The 19,853-nt window shown below is 42.8% G+C and overlaps 1 protein-coding gene across 1 annotated transcript in view; it reads right to left on the bottom strand.

Annotated features, from left to right (window-relative positions):
• The window catches only part of ZNF704 (zinc finger protein 704), a 68,168-nt gene that overhangs the window by 34,402 nt on the left and 13,913 nt on the right, over positions 1–19,853 (bottom strand). Inside the window, exon 2 of the mRNA XM_066625644.1 lies at positions 15,941–16,188. Within this exon, the coding sequence (XP_066481741.1) occupies positions 15,941–16,188 (248 nt within the window). The remainder of the gene's footprint in view (positions 1–15,940; positions 16,189–19,853) is intronic.

Here is a 19,853-nt window from a genome sequence, read left to right as displayed (position 1 = left end):
TTCCTTCCCCTTACAGTTTTCATGCCCTTCACATGTTGCTTTTCAGGGACAACTTTTAAGCTGCACTTGGAATCATGGGACCATTTACATTTAAAGACCAAATCCTATGCATGCCTTCTCAGGAGTTAGTCCTATTGTTCAGTGGGGCATAATCCCCACTGGGACTGCAGCCTCACTCACTCAACAGTGTGTCCAAGCTTTACAGGTTAAGGTAATCTGAACAATATCTATATTCCTCTACAGAATGGAAAAAAAAATCATTTATAAGTTCTATCTGAGGTAGTCAACAAGAGAATCTTATTTTTTTCCAAAAGTGGAAAGGTGGGGTGGGGGTGGGAGGGAGAAGAATGTTGACTGCTAGCCAAGAAAGATATCACCGAAGACAGCTGAAGTTGAAGATGCAAAGCAAGACGACCATTTCACCCACTTTAGGAACAGAACGCAATCCTTGCGTTCCCCTTATAGCGCAGGGCAAAGAACATCCTGAATCACATTCTCTTGATTGACAATTTTATTCTTTCTTCTCCTTTTTTTAGTTTTGAAAAAGCCTTTCTCTGCAGGCTTTAAATAATTTATGGTGCAGTTTCTCCCCCTCCACCCCAATTCTGTTCTGGCGGTGAGCAGAGAGAATACTAATCACCACAGGGTTGAACTGGCACAGCTGTAAATCGGCAAGGCTCCTCCCCAATGAGCTCATCCCCTAGCAGTGCAAATAAGAATGACATAATGCTTCTCTGAAGCTCGATGCGCATAAAAGTCATTTCTCCAGCCGCAGCCACTTTTCTTCAATACAGATTTTCTATCGAGATCATTCATTATGAGGATGACACATTACACTCTGAGAAAGAAAACAACGCAAATCAAATATAACACCTCCACATCAGGATATTTCTTGCTTCCTACACATTTCACTCATGCCAATCTTTTAGGTCAACAATACCACAAGCACTTGCATTTTTTTTAAATCTGTAAAATAAATTGAAGCCATGTTTTTAGTCTGGGAAGATGAAGAAAGATGAAACAGGATTCAGGAGAAAAAGCTCTAGGGAAGAGCAGACTTTCTTATTGATTAAACCGAAGTCTGATTCTTCCCAATTAAATTTCGAAGCCTTCTTTCACTTTCTGCAATAGTACATCCTTGTAACATTTTTTAATTATTTGAATGTTTACAATACACAATATTCTTCAAGTCCCTTCACAATGAGGCATCTGAATAAGCAGTATTGGAATAAAAGGCATGTGGACCCTCCACTGGGACCCACAAATGTGTGATCCAGAAATCACTCTTTCTTGTTGCCATACTTTCAAGCAATTTCCACAGAGATGACTGGCTCTCTTCCAGCAGCAACAGATCTGCCATGTTAGAAACTGCCAATGGACCAGTTCAGAAGGATTGAGAACACTGGGGAATGAATTTCAAGCCACACACTCTCCTGCTCCTTCACTTTGCATACAAAAGAATCCTTGTTAAACCACAACTCTATCCAAATCCAGAAGCTTTGGTTTTCAAATCAACCAGACACAGGTAAGTTCAAATCTCTACTAAGCCATAAAATTCACTAGGTGGCTCTGGACCAGTTACCATCTCTCAGCCTAACCCACATCATGGAGTTTTTGAGAAGATAAAATGGGAAGGATATCATGGATGCTACTCCAAGTTCCTTGAAGGCAGGGCTGGATATTCTTATGTGGATAATTGACTAGTGGTCTAATATTGGTTTTGTTTTTTTGGTCACTGACTTCTTACAAATTTCTATAATGATCTGAAATCCTTGAGCAAACCTAACATATACAATTAATTAAGAGATAAATTAAATACAGAACAGTATTATATAGGTTCTACATAAGAAAACCAGTTTGTCTTCTGATTATACTATGTCCAGTTTAGTATGGGTGTTGTATGGCTGGATGCTCACACCCACACCAGAAGCACGATATGAAAAGACCTCCTAGTGGAACAGCAATGCATCTCTAGTCCCAGATCACACAGAGATGTACTGAAAACCTCCTGTGCTTGTTTTCTGAGCAACAATGAATAGGAAGACAGACAGCCCAATTGAGTGCTAAGATAGCACTGGAGTCCCATGTGCTGCTCCGGAAACAGCGGTCACAAATGTGCCATAAGGAACATTGCAGTGGTTGGGTGATGAGCAGATCTGGTAGAGATGTCAGCACCAGACCCTGGTTGACCCTGGGCCTCTGCGCTGCCTGGATGACACTCTGGAGTATCCGGCGGTAAGTATCCCAAGCAGTGGGAAGGCATTCCAGGGTGGGGGAAGGGTGGGCCAGAGGGTGGTTTAGGTCTGGGAGGGGGGCAGGGACAGTGACGGAGGCTACAGATGAAACCTATCCACGCCTCCCAAGCCACAGAGTCCAACATGTGTCTCCTTGGTTCTGTACCAGTTAAATAGCTGGTGCAACTCAAGCAGATCCATCAGGGCTGCTGGGGCTACACATGGAGTAAGAGAACCAATGTTCCATTATCCCAAGGAAACCTCTAGCTGCTGCTCTGGCCCCGAAGGATACAGTGGCAGTCATTTTGGCACCACTGTACCGCACAGGGCTGGCAGACCATAGGATTGGGCCATAGGATCGGGACCAATCTTATCCAACATTCCACCAATGATGCAGCTGTGCCAATGGGGCATGCACTGCATCCTGTTGGTGGTGGGGGCAGACATAGAGGTCTCCTTAAGGTAAGGGTATCTTTGGGCTGCATTGTGGCTGCATCTGCACTGGAAAGTTGGATAAGATTGGGCCCTAATTGTGCCACTGTGAGGCAATAGATGGGCAGGTGGAAGGGGTCTAGTTCCTACAAGAAAATATCCAGCCCATGCCCAACACTTGCTGCATAGCTCAATAGTAATCTCATGGCAACTCTTGTCATATCATTGCAACAACAGTCTAATGGCACAGGCCATTAGGTCAAACTATCTGGTCATACTATGTCCAGTTTAGTATGGGTGTTGTACGGCTGGACACTCACACCTATACCAGAAGCACAATATGAAAAGACCTCCTAGTGGAACAGCAATGCATCTCTAGTCTCAGATCACACAGAGATGTACTGAAAACCTCCTGTGCTTGTTTTCTGAGCAACAATGAATAGGAAGACAGACAGCCCAATCGAATGCCCTGAAGAGTGAAATAAGAAATGTTGTAATTATAGATATTCTGCAAGAAAAAACTGACATCCTAAAAGATAGTCCCATGTGGCACTACATTTTTGTCGAAGAGTGTGTGGAAAGACCAAAAACAAATTAAACACACACACACACACACACACACGTTGGCTTTATTTTCTTCCTACTTTAACAAGCACAGATGTCTGGCACTTCAACAGAGATATTTTTGTATATCACTTAACAGAAGTCACAAAGCAGCTACTTCTACTGAGAATACTGCCTGCAGTTTGACAGTTTCCTGAAATTTCACAGCCATTTCTTCAACAGGCTAGGCAACAAGGCATGTCCTTATTTTCATGACTAACAGATCGAGCTAAGATGGCTCGATCGACAGTTCTCCAAGAGCAAATGGCTATTCACTTATTCAACATTTGGTCCAATGTGTTAGCTTGCTTGGAGGAGAGACCACAGTGTTGCTGCAGCTTCACATAAACAAAGGAAGTAGTTAAGCTTTCAGCTTTGTTCCCATAGAGAAGGAATTTTTTAAAAATCTAAATAAACAAAACATTAAAAAACTGCATATGGGCAACTTTAGAATTTTCAATCAGAATAGCCAAAGTATCATGAGTATGGCATAAAAGCAATGTTTCAGCAATGTATGCACAAGTGAGATGTTTTGTGTAAGACTTATGCCTCTGCTCTCACACAACTGGGGCTGCAATCCTAACCACACTTACCTGAGAATAAGCCCCCAGGGTTGGGAACTCGAGTTCGGGACTCAAGTTGCGAATATGTGTGATTCTGGGTGACTCGTGCATCACGTGTATAGAAGACTCTGAGAAACGCTCAAGTCAGGCCCCCAACTCAGCACTTGACCCCATGCATGCTGACTCGAGTCTGCCTGTCTCTGAGTGTGCTTGCTTACTGTTTTTGCAGCACGAAAAATCTTGTGGGGGCCATAATTCTGAAGGGACGAGCAGCAGGAAAGTCCTAGCCGAGAGGCAGGGAAGGGCTAATATTTGCAAATGAATGGGGGAGGTGGAACTGGGTTCTCTTTTCCCATCTCTGATAGGAAGGAAGGGACAAATGATCATTGGACAAAGGATGGGCATTCTGATATTTTCAATGGCTGAGGGTGATCAGGAGGAGGAGCCAAGGGGTGGTTCTTGCCTTACAATTGGGTTGATAAGCCCAGGGAGGGGGAGGAGGCAGGGATGGGGGGGAGGGAGTTCACAGCAATCACGCTTTGCCCTGCATGGAAAGGGAAGAGGAATTCTTATTGAATGACCAGCTGCAGTGGGACTACTTCTGAGTAGAGCTGCAAAGGATTGGGTTGACCTGGTAAGCCTCCCAGCTGCTGCGCGTGACCCTCCTCTATCTCGCTGCTTCTGTCCCCGTTCTCATGCAGTCCCTTCCACCCCCTCCAGCCCTGTTTACAGATGGGTGGGGACCTCATGGGAGTGTTCAAAGAGAACTTCAACACACATACACCCCCCCTGGCAGCAGCCCCATTTTTTCCACAGCAGGTTTTTTAAAGGGGGGGCAACTCGAGTCCATTAGAGTCACTAAAGGGTGACTCAGAGACTTGGAAAATGCCCCCGTTATGACTCTTTTTTGAGTTGAGTCGTGGGGGCGGTGACTCAGCGACTTGACTTGAATCCAGCCACAATGGGTTTTCCCATCCCTGTAAGTCCCAATGACTATAAAGTGACTTTTGAGTGCATAGGATTGGACTGAGGCCACGATCCTGGATCAGCTCACACATTTCTTCTAAAGACAATACAGATGTAAATGGAGAGAAGCAGCAGGGGTTCAAACCAGTCCTCCAGTGCCTCAAACAATGGAAAATATTGACAAAGTTTATATCATTTGGTCCTATTACTCCAGGATACCTTCCTAGTTTTTATTTTTCTGTTGTTTGTTACTCTGCTTTTCTTATGCCACCCTTTCCTCTGTCATATCCCCCATCACTGAAATTGTAATAGTGAGATCATTGGAAAAGAGACCAGTCTTTTTGTAAAATGATGCTACTTGGCAAACTGTTATAGATTTCACGGTATTACGAAAAGCAATTAATGTCTCAAAAGGTGGCAACCTCCATTCACTGCATTACAGATAACAATTTTATAGAATTGGAATTTATCAGAAAAGTGCTGACACTACGTTTCTTTGAAACAATGTATAGATGGATTCACAGAAAGGTAGACGGCCTGAACTAATACATTAGGCCACAACATCCCTGATTTCCACAAAATTTGTAGTTGTGAGATGTCTATGCCTCACTTGGGACAAGCTATGAAAACAGTTACAACTTAAGAAGATTAAAAATACGTTCATAAAAATTGGTGGTCTTCTAATATTCTTCCCCAAGATGGTTGTATGGTCTCTCTCTTGCTCTGAAACTGGGAAGATTCTTTAAAGAAATTAACAAGAGCATTGTAAGAAAAATGTTCTGCACATCCTTAATTTTTTTTACACTGAATGCTTATTTGTAAGGTATGCAGTCAACAAATCTGAATGCTCTACACAGTGTACTTGTTCTCTAGTCTTAAAGCAAATTTGAAGCATGGGCTACAATAGGCCGCATGGGTGAAGCACATAACATATAATATGATAGAGTGTATTTCATAATTGTAATTTTTTGGAGGTAGGAGGAGTTGGTTGGAGACAAAGTAACTGAATTTCTTTTAGTACATCAAGGCAAATTATTACACATTTTATATGTTCCTGAACATCACATGAAATCTAAATGGGACTATTGCACATTTAAAACAGTAAAATATCTAATGACATTAAGTGCTGTATTGTCATGAGTTAGTTTTGCTTCAGTAATTACAGAGATCATCAGTACTATGGGTAATTTACTTCAGTTTCTTTCTATACAGGTGCTCTATTCTTATTTCCATATCAGTAATTAGCATTTGACAATGAGTGTTACCAAAACTGTCAAGGCAAAATAGACAGATTGAGTCACAACACAAGATGACTGATTTGATTGTACAGAGAATTTGGGACAACGACTGTACTTTAAAGTAAACTTACAGGAGTTTGCACACAATATAGCTATAATAGTTTTAACCTGGCCAAAACAACATGCACCATTCTTCTTGCAATTTGTATACTTTTATTGAAGAATCATATCACTGCAACAACTGCATTGCCTTGCTGGTTTTATTTATACTGTAATTTGATTTACTACATTTCCCCAAACATCTTCTAGGAAGTTCAGGGTGGCACACATGGCACAGTCATCTCTGTATTTTATTGTCATAACAGTCCTTGGAATATTCTTGTACCATATTCCAACAACAACAACATCATCCTCACAAAGCAGCTGACACGAAAAAATACATGAAAAAGTGGCTCCCTATCCCAAAAGGGATCACAATTAAAAAAATAAAAATGAAGAAACAAGAGAGACATCAGCAAACAGCCAGTAGAAGGAAGCTATATAAGGATTAATAGAGACCATTACTTGATCTTTTCCTCAGCTCCTGTTAATTGGGTAATCTTCTGTGATTGGTTAGGCTGGAAAAGTGGCCCTACACCAGTGGTTCCCAAACTGTGAGCCCTGGCTCCCCGGGGAGCTGCAGGAACCAGCCAGGGGAGCCACAGAATCCTTGTAAAGAACCTACTGCCCTATACAATGTAAAGGATTGTAGCCCTATTGGGAGCTGTGGTCAATGGCCCAGTAAACCAAGGGAGCTGCCAGCTGAAAAGTTTGGGAACTACTGCCCTACACTGTACCACTACTTTTTCTAGTAAGTAGGATAGTATCACAAAGGGGTTTCCACTGTTCCATGGCTAGTACAATGCCACTCATAATATCTTCTTTCTTCCTGCATGGTTAAGAAGGTAGGTAGACTATGCGATGCCTTATTCCGCTAGCAATGCTTGGCAGTCATTAAGATGCTATGCAACCATTTTCTCTGACCTGCTAACCATGGGAGTGAAAGTTGCAGTGACTGAATGGAGCAATCACGGTAGCTCTAGCACAGAATGTATAACATGGGTCACATTATTATATGTACATGCTGTTCTCAATAATTACAATAACTGTAAATAAACATTTCAGTTAATTCTTTTCCACAAAAATATATAGTCATAGAATGTATGAGTTGAAAGGTACTTTGGAGGTCATCTAGTTCAACCCCCTGCTTGACAGAAGCAACTCAGCCTCTGTCTGAAATCCTCCCATGAGGGAGAGCTCACCACTGCACCAGGTATCATATAGTTCCAATGCCAGACACAGTTACAGTTAGGACATTCTTCCTCGATCCAGTCAAAATCTACTTCCTTGTACTTTCAATCTACTGGTTCTAGCTCTGCCTTCAGGAGTCACAGACAGCAAGTCTGCTCCTACTTCCGTATGATAAACTTTCAGATGCTAGAAGGCAGCTATCACATCTCCCCTTGGCCTCCTCTTCTCCAGGCAAAACACAAGTTCCTCATGGGACTTTGTTACCAGACCCCTTCCCACCTTTGTTGCCCTCCTTTGAACCTCCTCAGTTTATCAGTATCCATGAAAATGTGTAGACCACTATTGGACACAGCATTTCAAGTGAGGTCTAACCAGTCCAGAACAGAGTGGACTTCACTTGGAATGCTGTGTTGAGTATAACCAATAAAAAACAGGAAACTGAGGTCAGAAGACAAATAGAATGAAGCTAAGTTACCCCTCACAGGATGGATTTTACCCTCTTAGAAAAATTATGTAAGACGCTACTGATAGCGATGGACCAATTAATTCTTTCTGGCTCAATTTTTCTCCAACACCTGGATATCTAAAAGCTTCTGTGAAGTTTAGAATTGTAGTTAGAAAGCAGTGGGTTATTTGCAGAATCAAGCTGTGCTTGTTTGGGTTCTAGCTAAACAACATTAACATTAGCATGTTTCCAAATTGCAAACCCTGAGTCAGCTCAGCTATTATTTAGTGCAGCATGGAAGTAACTCAAGTTACAGAAATAAAAATCTAATTCTAATTCCATTGCTGTTGAAGCTGTGACTGTTTTTTAAGTCACCCAAACAAAAAAGTGTATTGCTAACCTGGTACTGGAGTCAAATATATCACAAAGTCAGTCACAGACTTTTGGGTTGAGTTGTACTGGGCATAACAGTACCGCACAGTTTGAAGAAGAAGTAATCAATCCATCACTCAGTATTTTCTTTTGGCAGGTCAGGAATAAAACAGCTGCAAATAAGAACTAAGCAAATAATAGCAATAATTAGTGTGCATGCAAAAATAAAACAGGTGCATGTAAGTTTCAGTTTCCTATTCAATACAGCTGGGTTAATATACTGGCTGTTTATTTCTTCACTGAGTATACAACAATGAATCGGTTGCTTTCAAAGAATCCTAAACACACATATCTGGGAATGCTGACCCCTGAACTCAATGAGGCTCACTTTTGAGGAGGCACATATAGGATTGTAATGAATTAAGTGCCCTCCCAATTTAAATTCAATAAATGTGTATTTAGGTGAATTAAAATTACTTAAGTTTGCAGGACACCAGGTTCTTAGAACTTTTTAGCACCTAAGGTAACAAAATCTTAGCAAATTTCACAACTGGGAAACAGTCACCGGACAGTATCTGAGCAGAATCTCTAGCGCACCAATTCCCCTGAAAGAAACAGACGTTGCACAAAAGCAACTCTGCTCTAACTGAATTATTTACACTATCACTTTTACAAATATTAGCTACTGAAGATTTCAAACAATCATGTAATGTTGCTATGCGACAATACTGCAAACCACTTAGGTCTGTTGAGTTTGAGGCTTGAAATTGGCCAAGGCAAACCACTTGCTCACACATTGCTTAAAGATTATCTCCAGTCTAAACAGAAACATTATTCATTTTAATGCCATCCAGAAGACCAGAGGCTGAGCTAATTGATTAACTGGTAGTGTATGAATCCTGAAATAATACAATTACCAACTGTAGCCTAAAATAACAGGTTTAGCCTGAACCAAAGTCCAACTTAAGACTATACAATGGGAAGATATGCATAGATTTTTGCAACTTTGTATACAGAGACTCCTATACTTAGAGGAGACTGCAATCCTCCAAAATGGGTGTGTCGGAGCAACACAAGTACAATGAGTCGTTAATTGCTAAACTACTTTTTATCACTGAGAAACTTTTTTTTTTTTTAAGTTGTTTCTGGACAGGCTTAGAACTGTGTTCTGTTGGGGCCAGAAGCAGAGAGGCCCATGACAACTCTGGTCAGGTGTAGAAAATTTAAACCTCCCACATGATCATGCCTCCCTATTATGATTTTCAGATCTCTGCTCTGCATCCAAGTGTCATCAAAGGGGCAGTTGGTGGATACTCATCCACCAACTCATCCCCTGTTCCCAGGAAACTAGAGGGGCAAGCTCAAAGCTCCACAATAGGCCAGACCAGTAACCAAGTACAAGCCAGACTAGTAACAAAGGCTGCAGCTACAATGTGAGCCAACAACAGAAAGGGAAAGAACTGGAGCCACAGAGCAGAGAACAGGTTCGGGTGCCATGGCTGATTTAGACTCAGGTGTCTAATCCAGCAGCAACTGTTTTAATGAAGGCAAAAGACAGGTACTGCAATGCCTGGATGCTCCATCTTTTCCTGGATCATTAGCTGGATCCTCATCCAGGACATGTATCCTTTCTGCCTCCTCATAGATTGGACAAAGGGAATATAACCCTCCAGCAGCTAGTCTTGGTGGGTGACGTGGTGTTTGTCTGTCTGGAACTGGGATCCAGGTGTAGGGGTGGGGGAATCTCCCCATATCCCCAGACAGGGGTGTCCTCAGTAGTCATGGAGTCTATTTGGTCCTGAGGCTCCCATCTGTGCCAGACACCATAACAAGGTCTGCTGCCACCTCCTCTACACAGGAGGTATTCACAAAATTGGGGATGGTTGAGTCCTAACAGCATGTAAGTCATTGACAGCAAGACAGTCCTTGACTGCAGTCCATGGTCCTCTGCAATTCCCTCAATAACAAAGAACTTTATTTATTTATTTTAATTATCAGGGCATTAGTTAATTTGTCTCCTTTTGTTCTAATGCTCTGTTCTGGAGATCTGTTTCTGTACCCCTCTCACTGAAGTTCTCACCATAGAATATTTATAAACTGTATTTCAAACAAATGAAAAATATCCTAACACAATATACACAGCAAAAGAAAAAAATGAAATGAAAAGTTGTTTCTCAGTCTCCAAGGAGTACACAATCTTTAAAAAGAAAGAAAAAAGGCACCAGCAAACAGCCACTGGGAGGGATTTTCACTGGCACAGCACCTGCTGGGCATGAAGAAAGTCCCAGATTCAGGGCTGAGAAAGACCCTTGCAGCAAATCCTGGAGAACTAGAAACTGTGCTAGATGGACCAAGTTTAAGGCAGTTTCCTATGTAGGATCTCCACCCCAATCTATGCAATATTCAACCTTATCTCTTTTTGCTTTATAAAGCATTTTGAACCTTGGAAGACTGCAAACTTAGCCAAGTAAATGAAACAATTATGACTTTATTTTGTGAGACAAATGAACAACTGCACCAACCTATTTTAATAACTCCAGGACTCTTTAGCACTCTTTAGTGCCACCTAGTGGCTCTGTTCGTGAACCAGCTGTGTATCAAAAATACAGTATCTACTACACTTCATGGTAATAGTTATACGTAGATTAAGGATACAATCCAAACAAATGTAGGTGTACATAAAACCCATTGCATAAAACCCATAAGCAGGTTAAACAAACAGTTGCAAATGTTATTAGGCAAGTCAAAGAAAAGTGTTTAAAGAGAAAAAAATTATTGCATGTCAATATAATCACCTTTATTTTTCCTAAATAAATAAAAAACTAAAACTGACACTAATGTTAAAATGCTACAATTGTTTTTAATCTATACCTGATGGTTTTTGTTTGTATGGAAAACCATTTTATGCCTGTCACTGCTAGGTTTATGTCTGTAGTTGACAAAACAATCTTATTTTATTTGCCCAGATGAATACGCCTACGTTTTATGAAGCAAACACCTAAGAAAAACAGGCTTTGCGTAGGAGTGTTAAAAAAGAAAACTGAGCAAGAATTATTGAGCTTTGAGGTCCTTCTATTTGTGGCCTTCTATCATGACCATCAAGTGTGATCCAGACAACAGAGTAACAGGGAGGGGCACAGAACATGGAACTACGAGATATGGGCTTAAAAACTGCAGTGTTGTTTTCAATGCATGAGGCACTGGAATATATGGCTGCTATTGAGCACTTTTCCTGCAATAGCCAGGGCAGAAGTTAGGCTGCACAAGCAGCAGACAGGTGGAGAAAAAAAGAGGAGAAAAATAAAAATATTAAAGCAGGTCTCACACTGGAGTTAAAGGTGGGTCCAGAGTCTCCTAATCATATACCTATAACCATAACTATTTAGAAATTAAGGAAAAGGAGAGTGCCTTTCCTAAGATCTCTTTGTACCGAGAAAGGAATTCACTGGGGCACCAAAATCCCTATTCCTTTAGAGGCTGGGTTATGATTTCTAGTTGTCATAATTTATCTCATATAAGCACGGCACCAATGGATCTTAATCTTATGGAGCATGCATGTCTACTAAGAAATAAGTCCCATTGAGTGTGCACAGGATTACAGCCTTAAGCCATTATCAAACAAAAATACATACATCCTGCTCCCACCATAAACAATCTAGTCCATGTTCTGAAATTTCACACAAAATTGCAGATGGGATTCAACTAGTTGCGTTCTATTCTGAACAGCTATTTGTTCAAACCACACACACACACACACACACACACACACACACGGAGTGCGTGTGTGTAATAAAAGAAACAGATACTCACCTTACGCCTTCAGCTCTTTTTCTTGTTTCACTTGCTGTTTCATTAAAAGTTTGCCAGCAATTGCCACACACCAAGCAATTAGTAACACATATGAGGATATCAAAATATAATGTTTTTACCAAAACGTTTCCAGTTAATTAACATACTTATTAAAAGTGGACTGCGGCAGAATCCTATCTTCAATCAGCCCCCAAACTCCAACAATTTCCATATTAAGTTCCATACCAACCAATAAACAAAGTCATAGATAACAGCCAGCTCAAACCCTGGAGAAGGTTAATATTCTGTGTTTCATTTCAAGAAGTAGCCATCACCAAACAACATGAAGCAGAATGATTGCCACAGTAAAGCAAATACACTTACAGTAAATATGTTTACGAGTCTTTTGCTAATGCCCCAAGGCAAGCATTGAGGGTGGGAGGGGAGGACAGAAGATGGGGAGGGGGAGAATGAATTATGCTGGAACCAGGATAATGAACCTAATGAAACCTATAGCAGCTAAGTAGTACTAAGAGCTGGAGACAAAAGAAAAAACCTGGAAACCTATGCAGTGTTAAGGCTGCTAAAAGATTTCTTCAGTCCAGAACAGAGAGCTCCATATATATTCAGGAAATCACATATTTGTGGCCAATTTCTAGAAAACAGTCTGCAATGATTTGCCATTCTTCAATCTACACTTACTTAAGTTTACGCTTACAAATATTTGGAATTCGATCAAGCATATTTCATGGAAGGCAAGACTTTAAAATTGTGAAATGTGAAAATGTAAACTGTGGGAAAACACACCAAAATGTTGAAGAAATAAAGCTCTAATTTGCAATTAGAATGGATGGGCATTTATAATGCTGAATGGGTGGGCATTTATAATGCTGTGATACATTAAGGTGGTAGGAAAGAGTCTTACAGTAACTAGTATTTTCTTTCATTACTAGGCCACAGAATGACATTCAGCCTTATAAGATTAAAGAATATCCTGGCGTTATCCCTAGGGGAAGGGGCAAGCTCAATGTCATAAAGGCTGAGAAGAGCAGACCCCACAAAGACCTGGCAAATGGTTCAGGCTGCAATTGATGTCATTTTTTAAAATGGTTTGTTATAAGTTTGCCCTGTTCAGGAGACTGTTTCCTGTTCTACACACACTAGGTCTTCTTGCATCGGCCACCAGCATGGTGAGACCCCCCCTGGGGTCTCCATGTTCACGTTCACGTTCTCCAGCAAGCTCTCTTTCCACTTTCTTCAGAGAGAAACATGCCATTGACCTCTTCCTGGGATGTGACACTGTTTGGGGTACTTAAGACACTGATCAGCTGCTACTACAGTGAAAATCCATCTTCCCTCAGTAACAGGATGGGAATCTATACTGAGAGGTATTCCACCACAACCCTCCCTCTTGCCACCTCCTCTTTCCTTCTCTCTGCTTTTTGAGTCATCTTGCCTCTCTTATAGTCACTCCTTTCTCTGTCTTCCACTTTCTTCTCCCTCTTCTAACTTAGGGCTTGTTTTACGGCAGATAGAGGACTGCAAATAGGTAGTTGTGGGGCAGGGCCTGGGGCGAAAACCAGAGGTGCGCTCCAATCCCCAAATGGAGCAATTTCAAACATTAGAGAGGCTCACAGAGGGGGCTACAGACTTCCCAGACCTTCCCTGAGGCCATCAGGACCCCCCAGATAAGAGGGGAAGCCCTTGGTTTCCCATGGCACCACGATCGCTGCAGTGCCATTGGACACCTACTACTGGGCCACTCCCCTTAAGGGGAAATGGCCCAGTTTTGGTTCCCAATGGTGGGTCGCAACCCCTTGATTTGGGAACCACTGTTTTAGGGGCTGATAAAAGCCAATTAATCTGTCTTCTGCCACATGTCTTTTCCTGATCATTTTGGGGAACTTTCACCAGCTGAGATCAGCTGGCAGCAGTGTAACACTCCAGTATGATGGCATGCCCCAAACTGTGATCGTGCCAGCTACATTCAAATCAACAGAGCAGTCTGTGGAATTCAGGGTTGGCAGATCCACACACTCAACAGCAGAAATTCTGGGGCTTCGTATAATGTGATTTGTATGTTGTTGGCTTTTAGATTTTAATTTTTCAATGTAAGCTGCTTTGATAAAAATGGTATATGTTTGCTCTAAATAATATGTAAATGCATACAATTTGCTATATATTTCTGCTGCAAGGGTAGTGTATTGAGAACTACTATTGGTTATGTATCCAAACATTGGTCTACTCCAGTTGATAGTCATGTCTAAAGGTCTCTGGCAGAAAGAATACTGACACCCCAATACAATTACAATGCCCAAATCAATCACACATTTTAACTTGCATATACAGAGTGGGTCCAGCTGACAGTAAGCGGATGATCATCAAGGTTGATTGACATCCCTGCCCTTTTGGACATGACATGACATGACAAGTGAGACAGTAAAGCATAGTACATTACCATTATTCAATTCTAGGTCACTGTTATAGAGCAGTATATGACACTGGCACATGGCTACCACAGGTACAGCAGTCTTTAATGAGGCTACATAAAATTCAGGATATGGCCCACAGAATTGCTCCACCTGCCACATATGACTATCTGTTTTACTGTATGTCTTGCTGGCAGCCCCTGTGAATGATTTCTGTTTTTACTAACTATTTATTCATTATTTTACTCACTATTTATTCCTAGAGAAAACTACAATTGAGAGGCAGAGACTTGCTGAAGGTCAACCAGCCAGTTCTTTGTCCTGCTGTGATTCCAAGGTCCACATGTTTCCACAAGTGGAGGCCAATGAAGGAGAGACTGGATAGCTAGAGATGGGCAATGTGGCAACATCACAGAGGTAACACAGCAAGGGGACACATTGCTCTGACAAAGGTCAGATGAAAACAGAGACCTTAAATATTTCCACACATAGACTCCAGTAGGCCTAGTCTATCTCCATGCCTGGGGAATGAAGGCCTTCAAAAGGCAGCCTTCTGGCCTGGAGCCCTGCATTTCTCCTCCAGTCTGTCAAAGACAGTGGCGGACCTGACATTAAGTGAAAGGAGCAAATGTCCCAGGCGTGAAACCTCATGCACCTCTAGGACCATGCGGAAGCCTAATTGAGGCTCCCAACATGGTCAGAAACTGTGCTTCTGGTTTGCCAGAAGAACAGTGTAAGACTGTGGGGAAGCCTCAGTAAGGCTTCCCCAGGTTGTCCTGGAGTTGCATGAAGCTCCGTTTCATTCCAGGTGAGTTGGGGGGGGGATTTGCGCATGAGGGGTGCAGAATCTCGCAGGGAGGTGCCATCATGGATCTTGCCAATCCTTGGCAGACCTACTCAGAAGTAGTCCTACTGCAGCTAGTCATTCAATGAGACTTGCTCCTCCAAGTGACAATGGATCCAAGAAGCCATGAGGTTGGAAAGCAGAATCGGGCAAGAGTTTTCTCCCACCTTCCTGCGCTTCTGGCAAGAAACCCCTTGGGCTCCTGCTGTCCCTCAGCCAATAAAAATATCCGAATGCCCATCCTTTGCCCAATGATCCTTCTTCCTCCTATCAGAGATGTGAAAAAAGAGCCTCCCCCATGCCTGATTCATTAACCCTTTCTTGCTCCTGGCTGGAACTCCCTGCTGCTCGCTGTTAGAATGCTGGCCCCACGAGGTTTTCCATACCACAAAACAGTAAGCAAGCACCCCCAGACACAGGCAGACTTGAGTCAGCATGTGTGGGGATGAGTGCCAAGTCAGAAGGGCCCTGACTCAAGTCATTTTCAGAGTCTTCCACGTGTGCAACTCATAAGTCGCCAAGCCACCAAAAACACTCATTTTTGTGACTCGAACCCGAATCACCTGACTCTAGTTCCCAACACTGCCATGCAGAGCCCCAGAACCAACCCCCTCACAGATATGGTAGGTACACTGTATATAGTTTACAATGCTGCCCCCCCCCCCCAAGCAACATTGCTGAACTAGAAATGCTACCAACTTTTTCCACTATTTCTGACTTTCCAGGGGTTCTTACCTTGCAGGAGGCACATCAATATTTGAAGACACAACTTTGCGTTTCTGTTCAAGAAGACAGATGGAACGGGTGCTGTCTTTTTCGTGCTCCAGGGCTCTGCTGGTTTTTTTGGTGTCTGCTGCTTTAGAATTGTCCTCCTTCATAGCCAACAGAAAGAACTGTTGGTCTGAGAGTTTTGAATTCAGATCACTTTTCAGGTCCTCCTGCTGAAATGCTGCAAAGGTCATTTCACGCTTTATGCTGGTTGCCTGAAAAATTAAAAGGGATTATTAGATTTATTGCAATTCATTTTAAAAGAGGGGCAGACATAGCCTCCAGGCATCCAATTCTATTTAGTATCTCTGAGTCACATTACTATCACTTTGCTTTACAGGCATTAGAAACTTCCTCATTTTTTTTTTTGTCCCAGAGATATTTGCTAATTGTCAAGGGTGTCCTCTTAAGAGAGTTCTCTACATCTCTACATCAAATACAAGAGCACGCAGAAAAGTATTCTCAGTGGGCAACATCCTGTCTCAGGATGATGATATTCTCATGTCTTTCATTCAGATTATGTGCTAATATGTTTTCCTTTTGCAACCATGATGTCTAAAAATGTGTTCTTCAAGCAAATTAGATTCCAGAGCCTCTGCTTAGAAGCAATTATTTCTGTCTACATTGCAGTTTATTTCAGTTCATATAAGCGTGGAATCAGTTTGCATAGCCTATGCTGACTTTGCATCCAATTGCCTTTCCCATTATTTAACCAGCAATTAAAGTAAACAAGCTAAGCAATATTTTAATATGATTTTTTTCACATATTTTTAACTGCAGGTAAATGGGAATATTCATTATTCTGCCATTCTGGTCATGACCCACCAGTTTGAGACCCACTGCCCTAGGGTGTTACAACCTGGTAGTTAGAGGTATACTGCCTCCTTACCTGGAGGTTCCATTTAGCTGTCATGGCTGTTGATAGACAAGTCCAAAAAGTGGAGATAAGTCTAAGCTCGGAGGCAATATCCCATCGCTGTGGCAGTGAGTTCTAAAGCTGAACTGGTTCCTGAATGGAATAGTATTTCCACCTCACAGCAAGCCAGACTGGATAAGGGAGATGCTGCAACCTGCCTAACACTGCAGTGCCTGGCAGTTACATTGTTGCCAGGTGCCAATCAGCTGGGAGGTGGTGAGATGCCATGAGATACCAGTGAAGCTGCAGATGCTGGAGGTCTGGCAAATGGGAGCCAGGAGTGATCTGCAGGGCACCGGGGGGAGGGGCAAGGAAGGTACTAAGCCAGGGATGTTAAACATAAGGTCCATGGAGCGAATGTGGCCCTCAGGAGCAATTTATCTGGCCTATAACTGGGCCTTCCCAGCTTAATAATTGGGCTCTCTCATATCTTGAAAATATGAACAAGATTTCCTCTTCTGTCATTTGCAGCTAACGAGTTTCTATGTGGGAACAAAGTGCTTATTTCTGGCCATCATCTGCTTCATGATGTCACTTCCAGCACTCAGCAGGCACCATGAATGCTAACTTCAGACCTCTCTGTGAAACAAGTTTGACATCCCTGTACTAAGTCGTTAAGTCGGGTGAGTCTAAGGAGGAGGAAAAAGAAAGAATGGGTGCCAGTGGCAAGAGGAGGTGCAGAGACCCTGATAAGGGGCAACAAGGCCTAGGGAAGCCAGAGGACTGACTTGGGAGGTTGAGGCAGAGGGGCTAACCCCCCACCACCCATTGTGAGCAGTGCAGCTCAGAGAGCTCTGGGGCAGGACTTTGCCTGGCTAATCCTCTTGCCTTCTGAGCTAGGGGAAGAGCCTGGGTTAGACTACCACCCAGGGAGGAGCCAGAAGAATTAGGCCCTCCCTTGTGATTCAGAGGTGAATTGGTTGAGCTCTTTGTTACCCCCATTGCCGCTTACTCAGAGGCATACCTCCACTTGACCCAGAGGCCAGGCTGATCCACAAATGATGGGCGATGCGGGGGGGGGGGGAAGAGGTGAAGTAACTCCCCCTTCTTTCCTTTTATCTGCATTGGGCAACAGCAACCTCATCCTTGATTTCACGTAACATTGTCTCTTGGAGGATGGAACAAATAAAATTGCTGAGCTCAGCCCCAGATTTGGACTGTCTGCTCTCTTCAGGGCCACGTCCCTTTGTGGTGCGGTGAGGAGAATGAGACACCCATGATCACAACTTCCTTTTGCCTATTCTGAAACAACGGCTGATTCATTTTCATTTGGTGATCTTAAGTTGTAGAATTAAAAGAGGGAGAAAAAAATATTTCTATATTTCTTTCCACACTATTCATAATTATGCCTCTCCTTAAACTTTTTTTTCTACATTAAAAAGAGCTAAACATAGGGCCAGCCCTTCCCTGAAGCTGACTGAAGGGGCCGCTCCAGGGAAGACTAGAGACTGGCGAGAGGTGGCTGCATCTCCTGGTCTCTCTCCTTCTGGATTCAAAAATGAAGAGGGGAAGTGAGCAGAAAAGCACGCACAAAAGAGAGGACTGCAAGGGGTGCCTGAGCTTTTCCAACATTTCAGCTCTCTTTTCTCCTCCACACCACCTTTCCCCCCTTTTTCTTTCTGAATTCAGGGAACAGGATGGAACAGTAGCAGCAACAGTTGGTGTACCACTGGTTAAGTGGATAGTATCTGGAAAACCACCCCAGGCGCTAGGGGGTCTTGAGCCAGTCCTGCTGAAACACCTTAGTCATTCCTTGTCGGGAACGTACACCAATCTCCTATTCACTTTGATGCCTCCTTTGTTCACCTCCTTCTGTGTCCACCTCCACTTATAGACAGAAATACAAAGTACACACGAAGGTATCCTACATACGGCTGCACCCAGAGATATGTGGAACACCATTTTATTTGCAATCCCTTTCTTAAAAATTTCCAGTGCTGAGTTTGTCTTTCTCACTGCTACTGCTGGCTGAGCTGATATATTCAGGGCACAATCCTATCCAGGTCTACTCAGAAGTAAGTCCTATTTTGTTCAATGGGGCTCACTCTCAGGAAAGTGTGGTTAGGATTGCAGCCTCAGTGAGCTGTCTGTTACACCAGTGTTCTTTCTGAACAGTCATATCCAATTCAGACCCCAATATGGTTGGGATTTTTTTGCCCCACTGCACATTTCAAACTTGCACTGAATCCCACTTACTCGCATTGAATCTCACCCTGCTAACTGGGCAAAGAGGAACACTTTTTCAACTGGTGATGCTCTTATATTTAGCAAGGGGAGAATAATTGTCCACACAGTGTCTTTTCTTGTGGCTGCTTGCTGGTGTGTTCTGCCATTTTTTTAAATGCCCATTTGGGACAGGGAGCCACTTTGTTATTTAATTTTGTCTGTAAACCCATTGTGAACTTTTTTTTGGTTGAAGAGCAATACATCAGTATTCTTAATAATAACTGATAATAATTTACTGTTGTTTTGCCAATTCATCCAGCACCATTATTCTGCTCTGCTTATGAATTCTGGTGAAAAAGACTCTTAAGAGCAGTCCTAGCCAAGCTGATATCAGCTAGGAAGGTTCTGAGCTCTAGCTCATCAGACTCCAAAGTGAAGACTGCTGCACACCAGTAAACTTGTTCCTGGTGCAGACAGCGCTCACCATTCTGCTCAGGGGCCTCTCTTCAGTGCCACATAATGCTCCCAATGCACATGCCTGGAAATCCGGGCACAAAGCCAGCTGGGGCAAAAAACCCTGGAACTGCAAAGTGAGTGAAAAGATTGGGGACCTTCAGTGGTGTGAATGAGAGCCCCCCCCACACACACACAGAATGTCAGGCACTGTTCAGTGGGGGAGGGATTCAACCGAGCACCAGATCCAGCTCTTGGGCCAAAGTCTGGAGAGCCCTGCTCTAGCCCATAAGCATGAACATGTATGTCAGGCAAATCCCAAACATCCATGTTGGAGTCTGCAGG

This window comes from Tiliqua scincoides, chromosome 4 (assembly GCF_035046505.1).
Source record: "Tiliqua scincoides isolate rTilSci1 chromosome 4, rTilSci1.hap2, whole genome shotgun sequence".
In the NCBI taxonomy this organism is placed as follows: domain Eukaryota; kingdom Metazoa; phylum Chordata; class Lepidosauria; order Squamata; family Scincidae; genus Tiliqua; species Tiliqua scincoides.
This window is presented reverse-complemented; position numbering and strand designations above follow the sequence as displayed.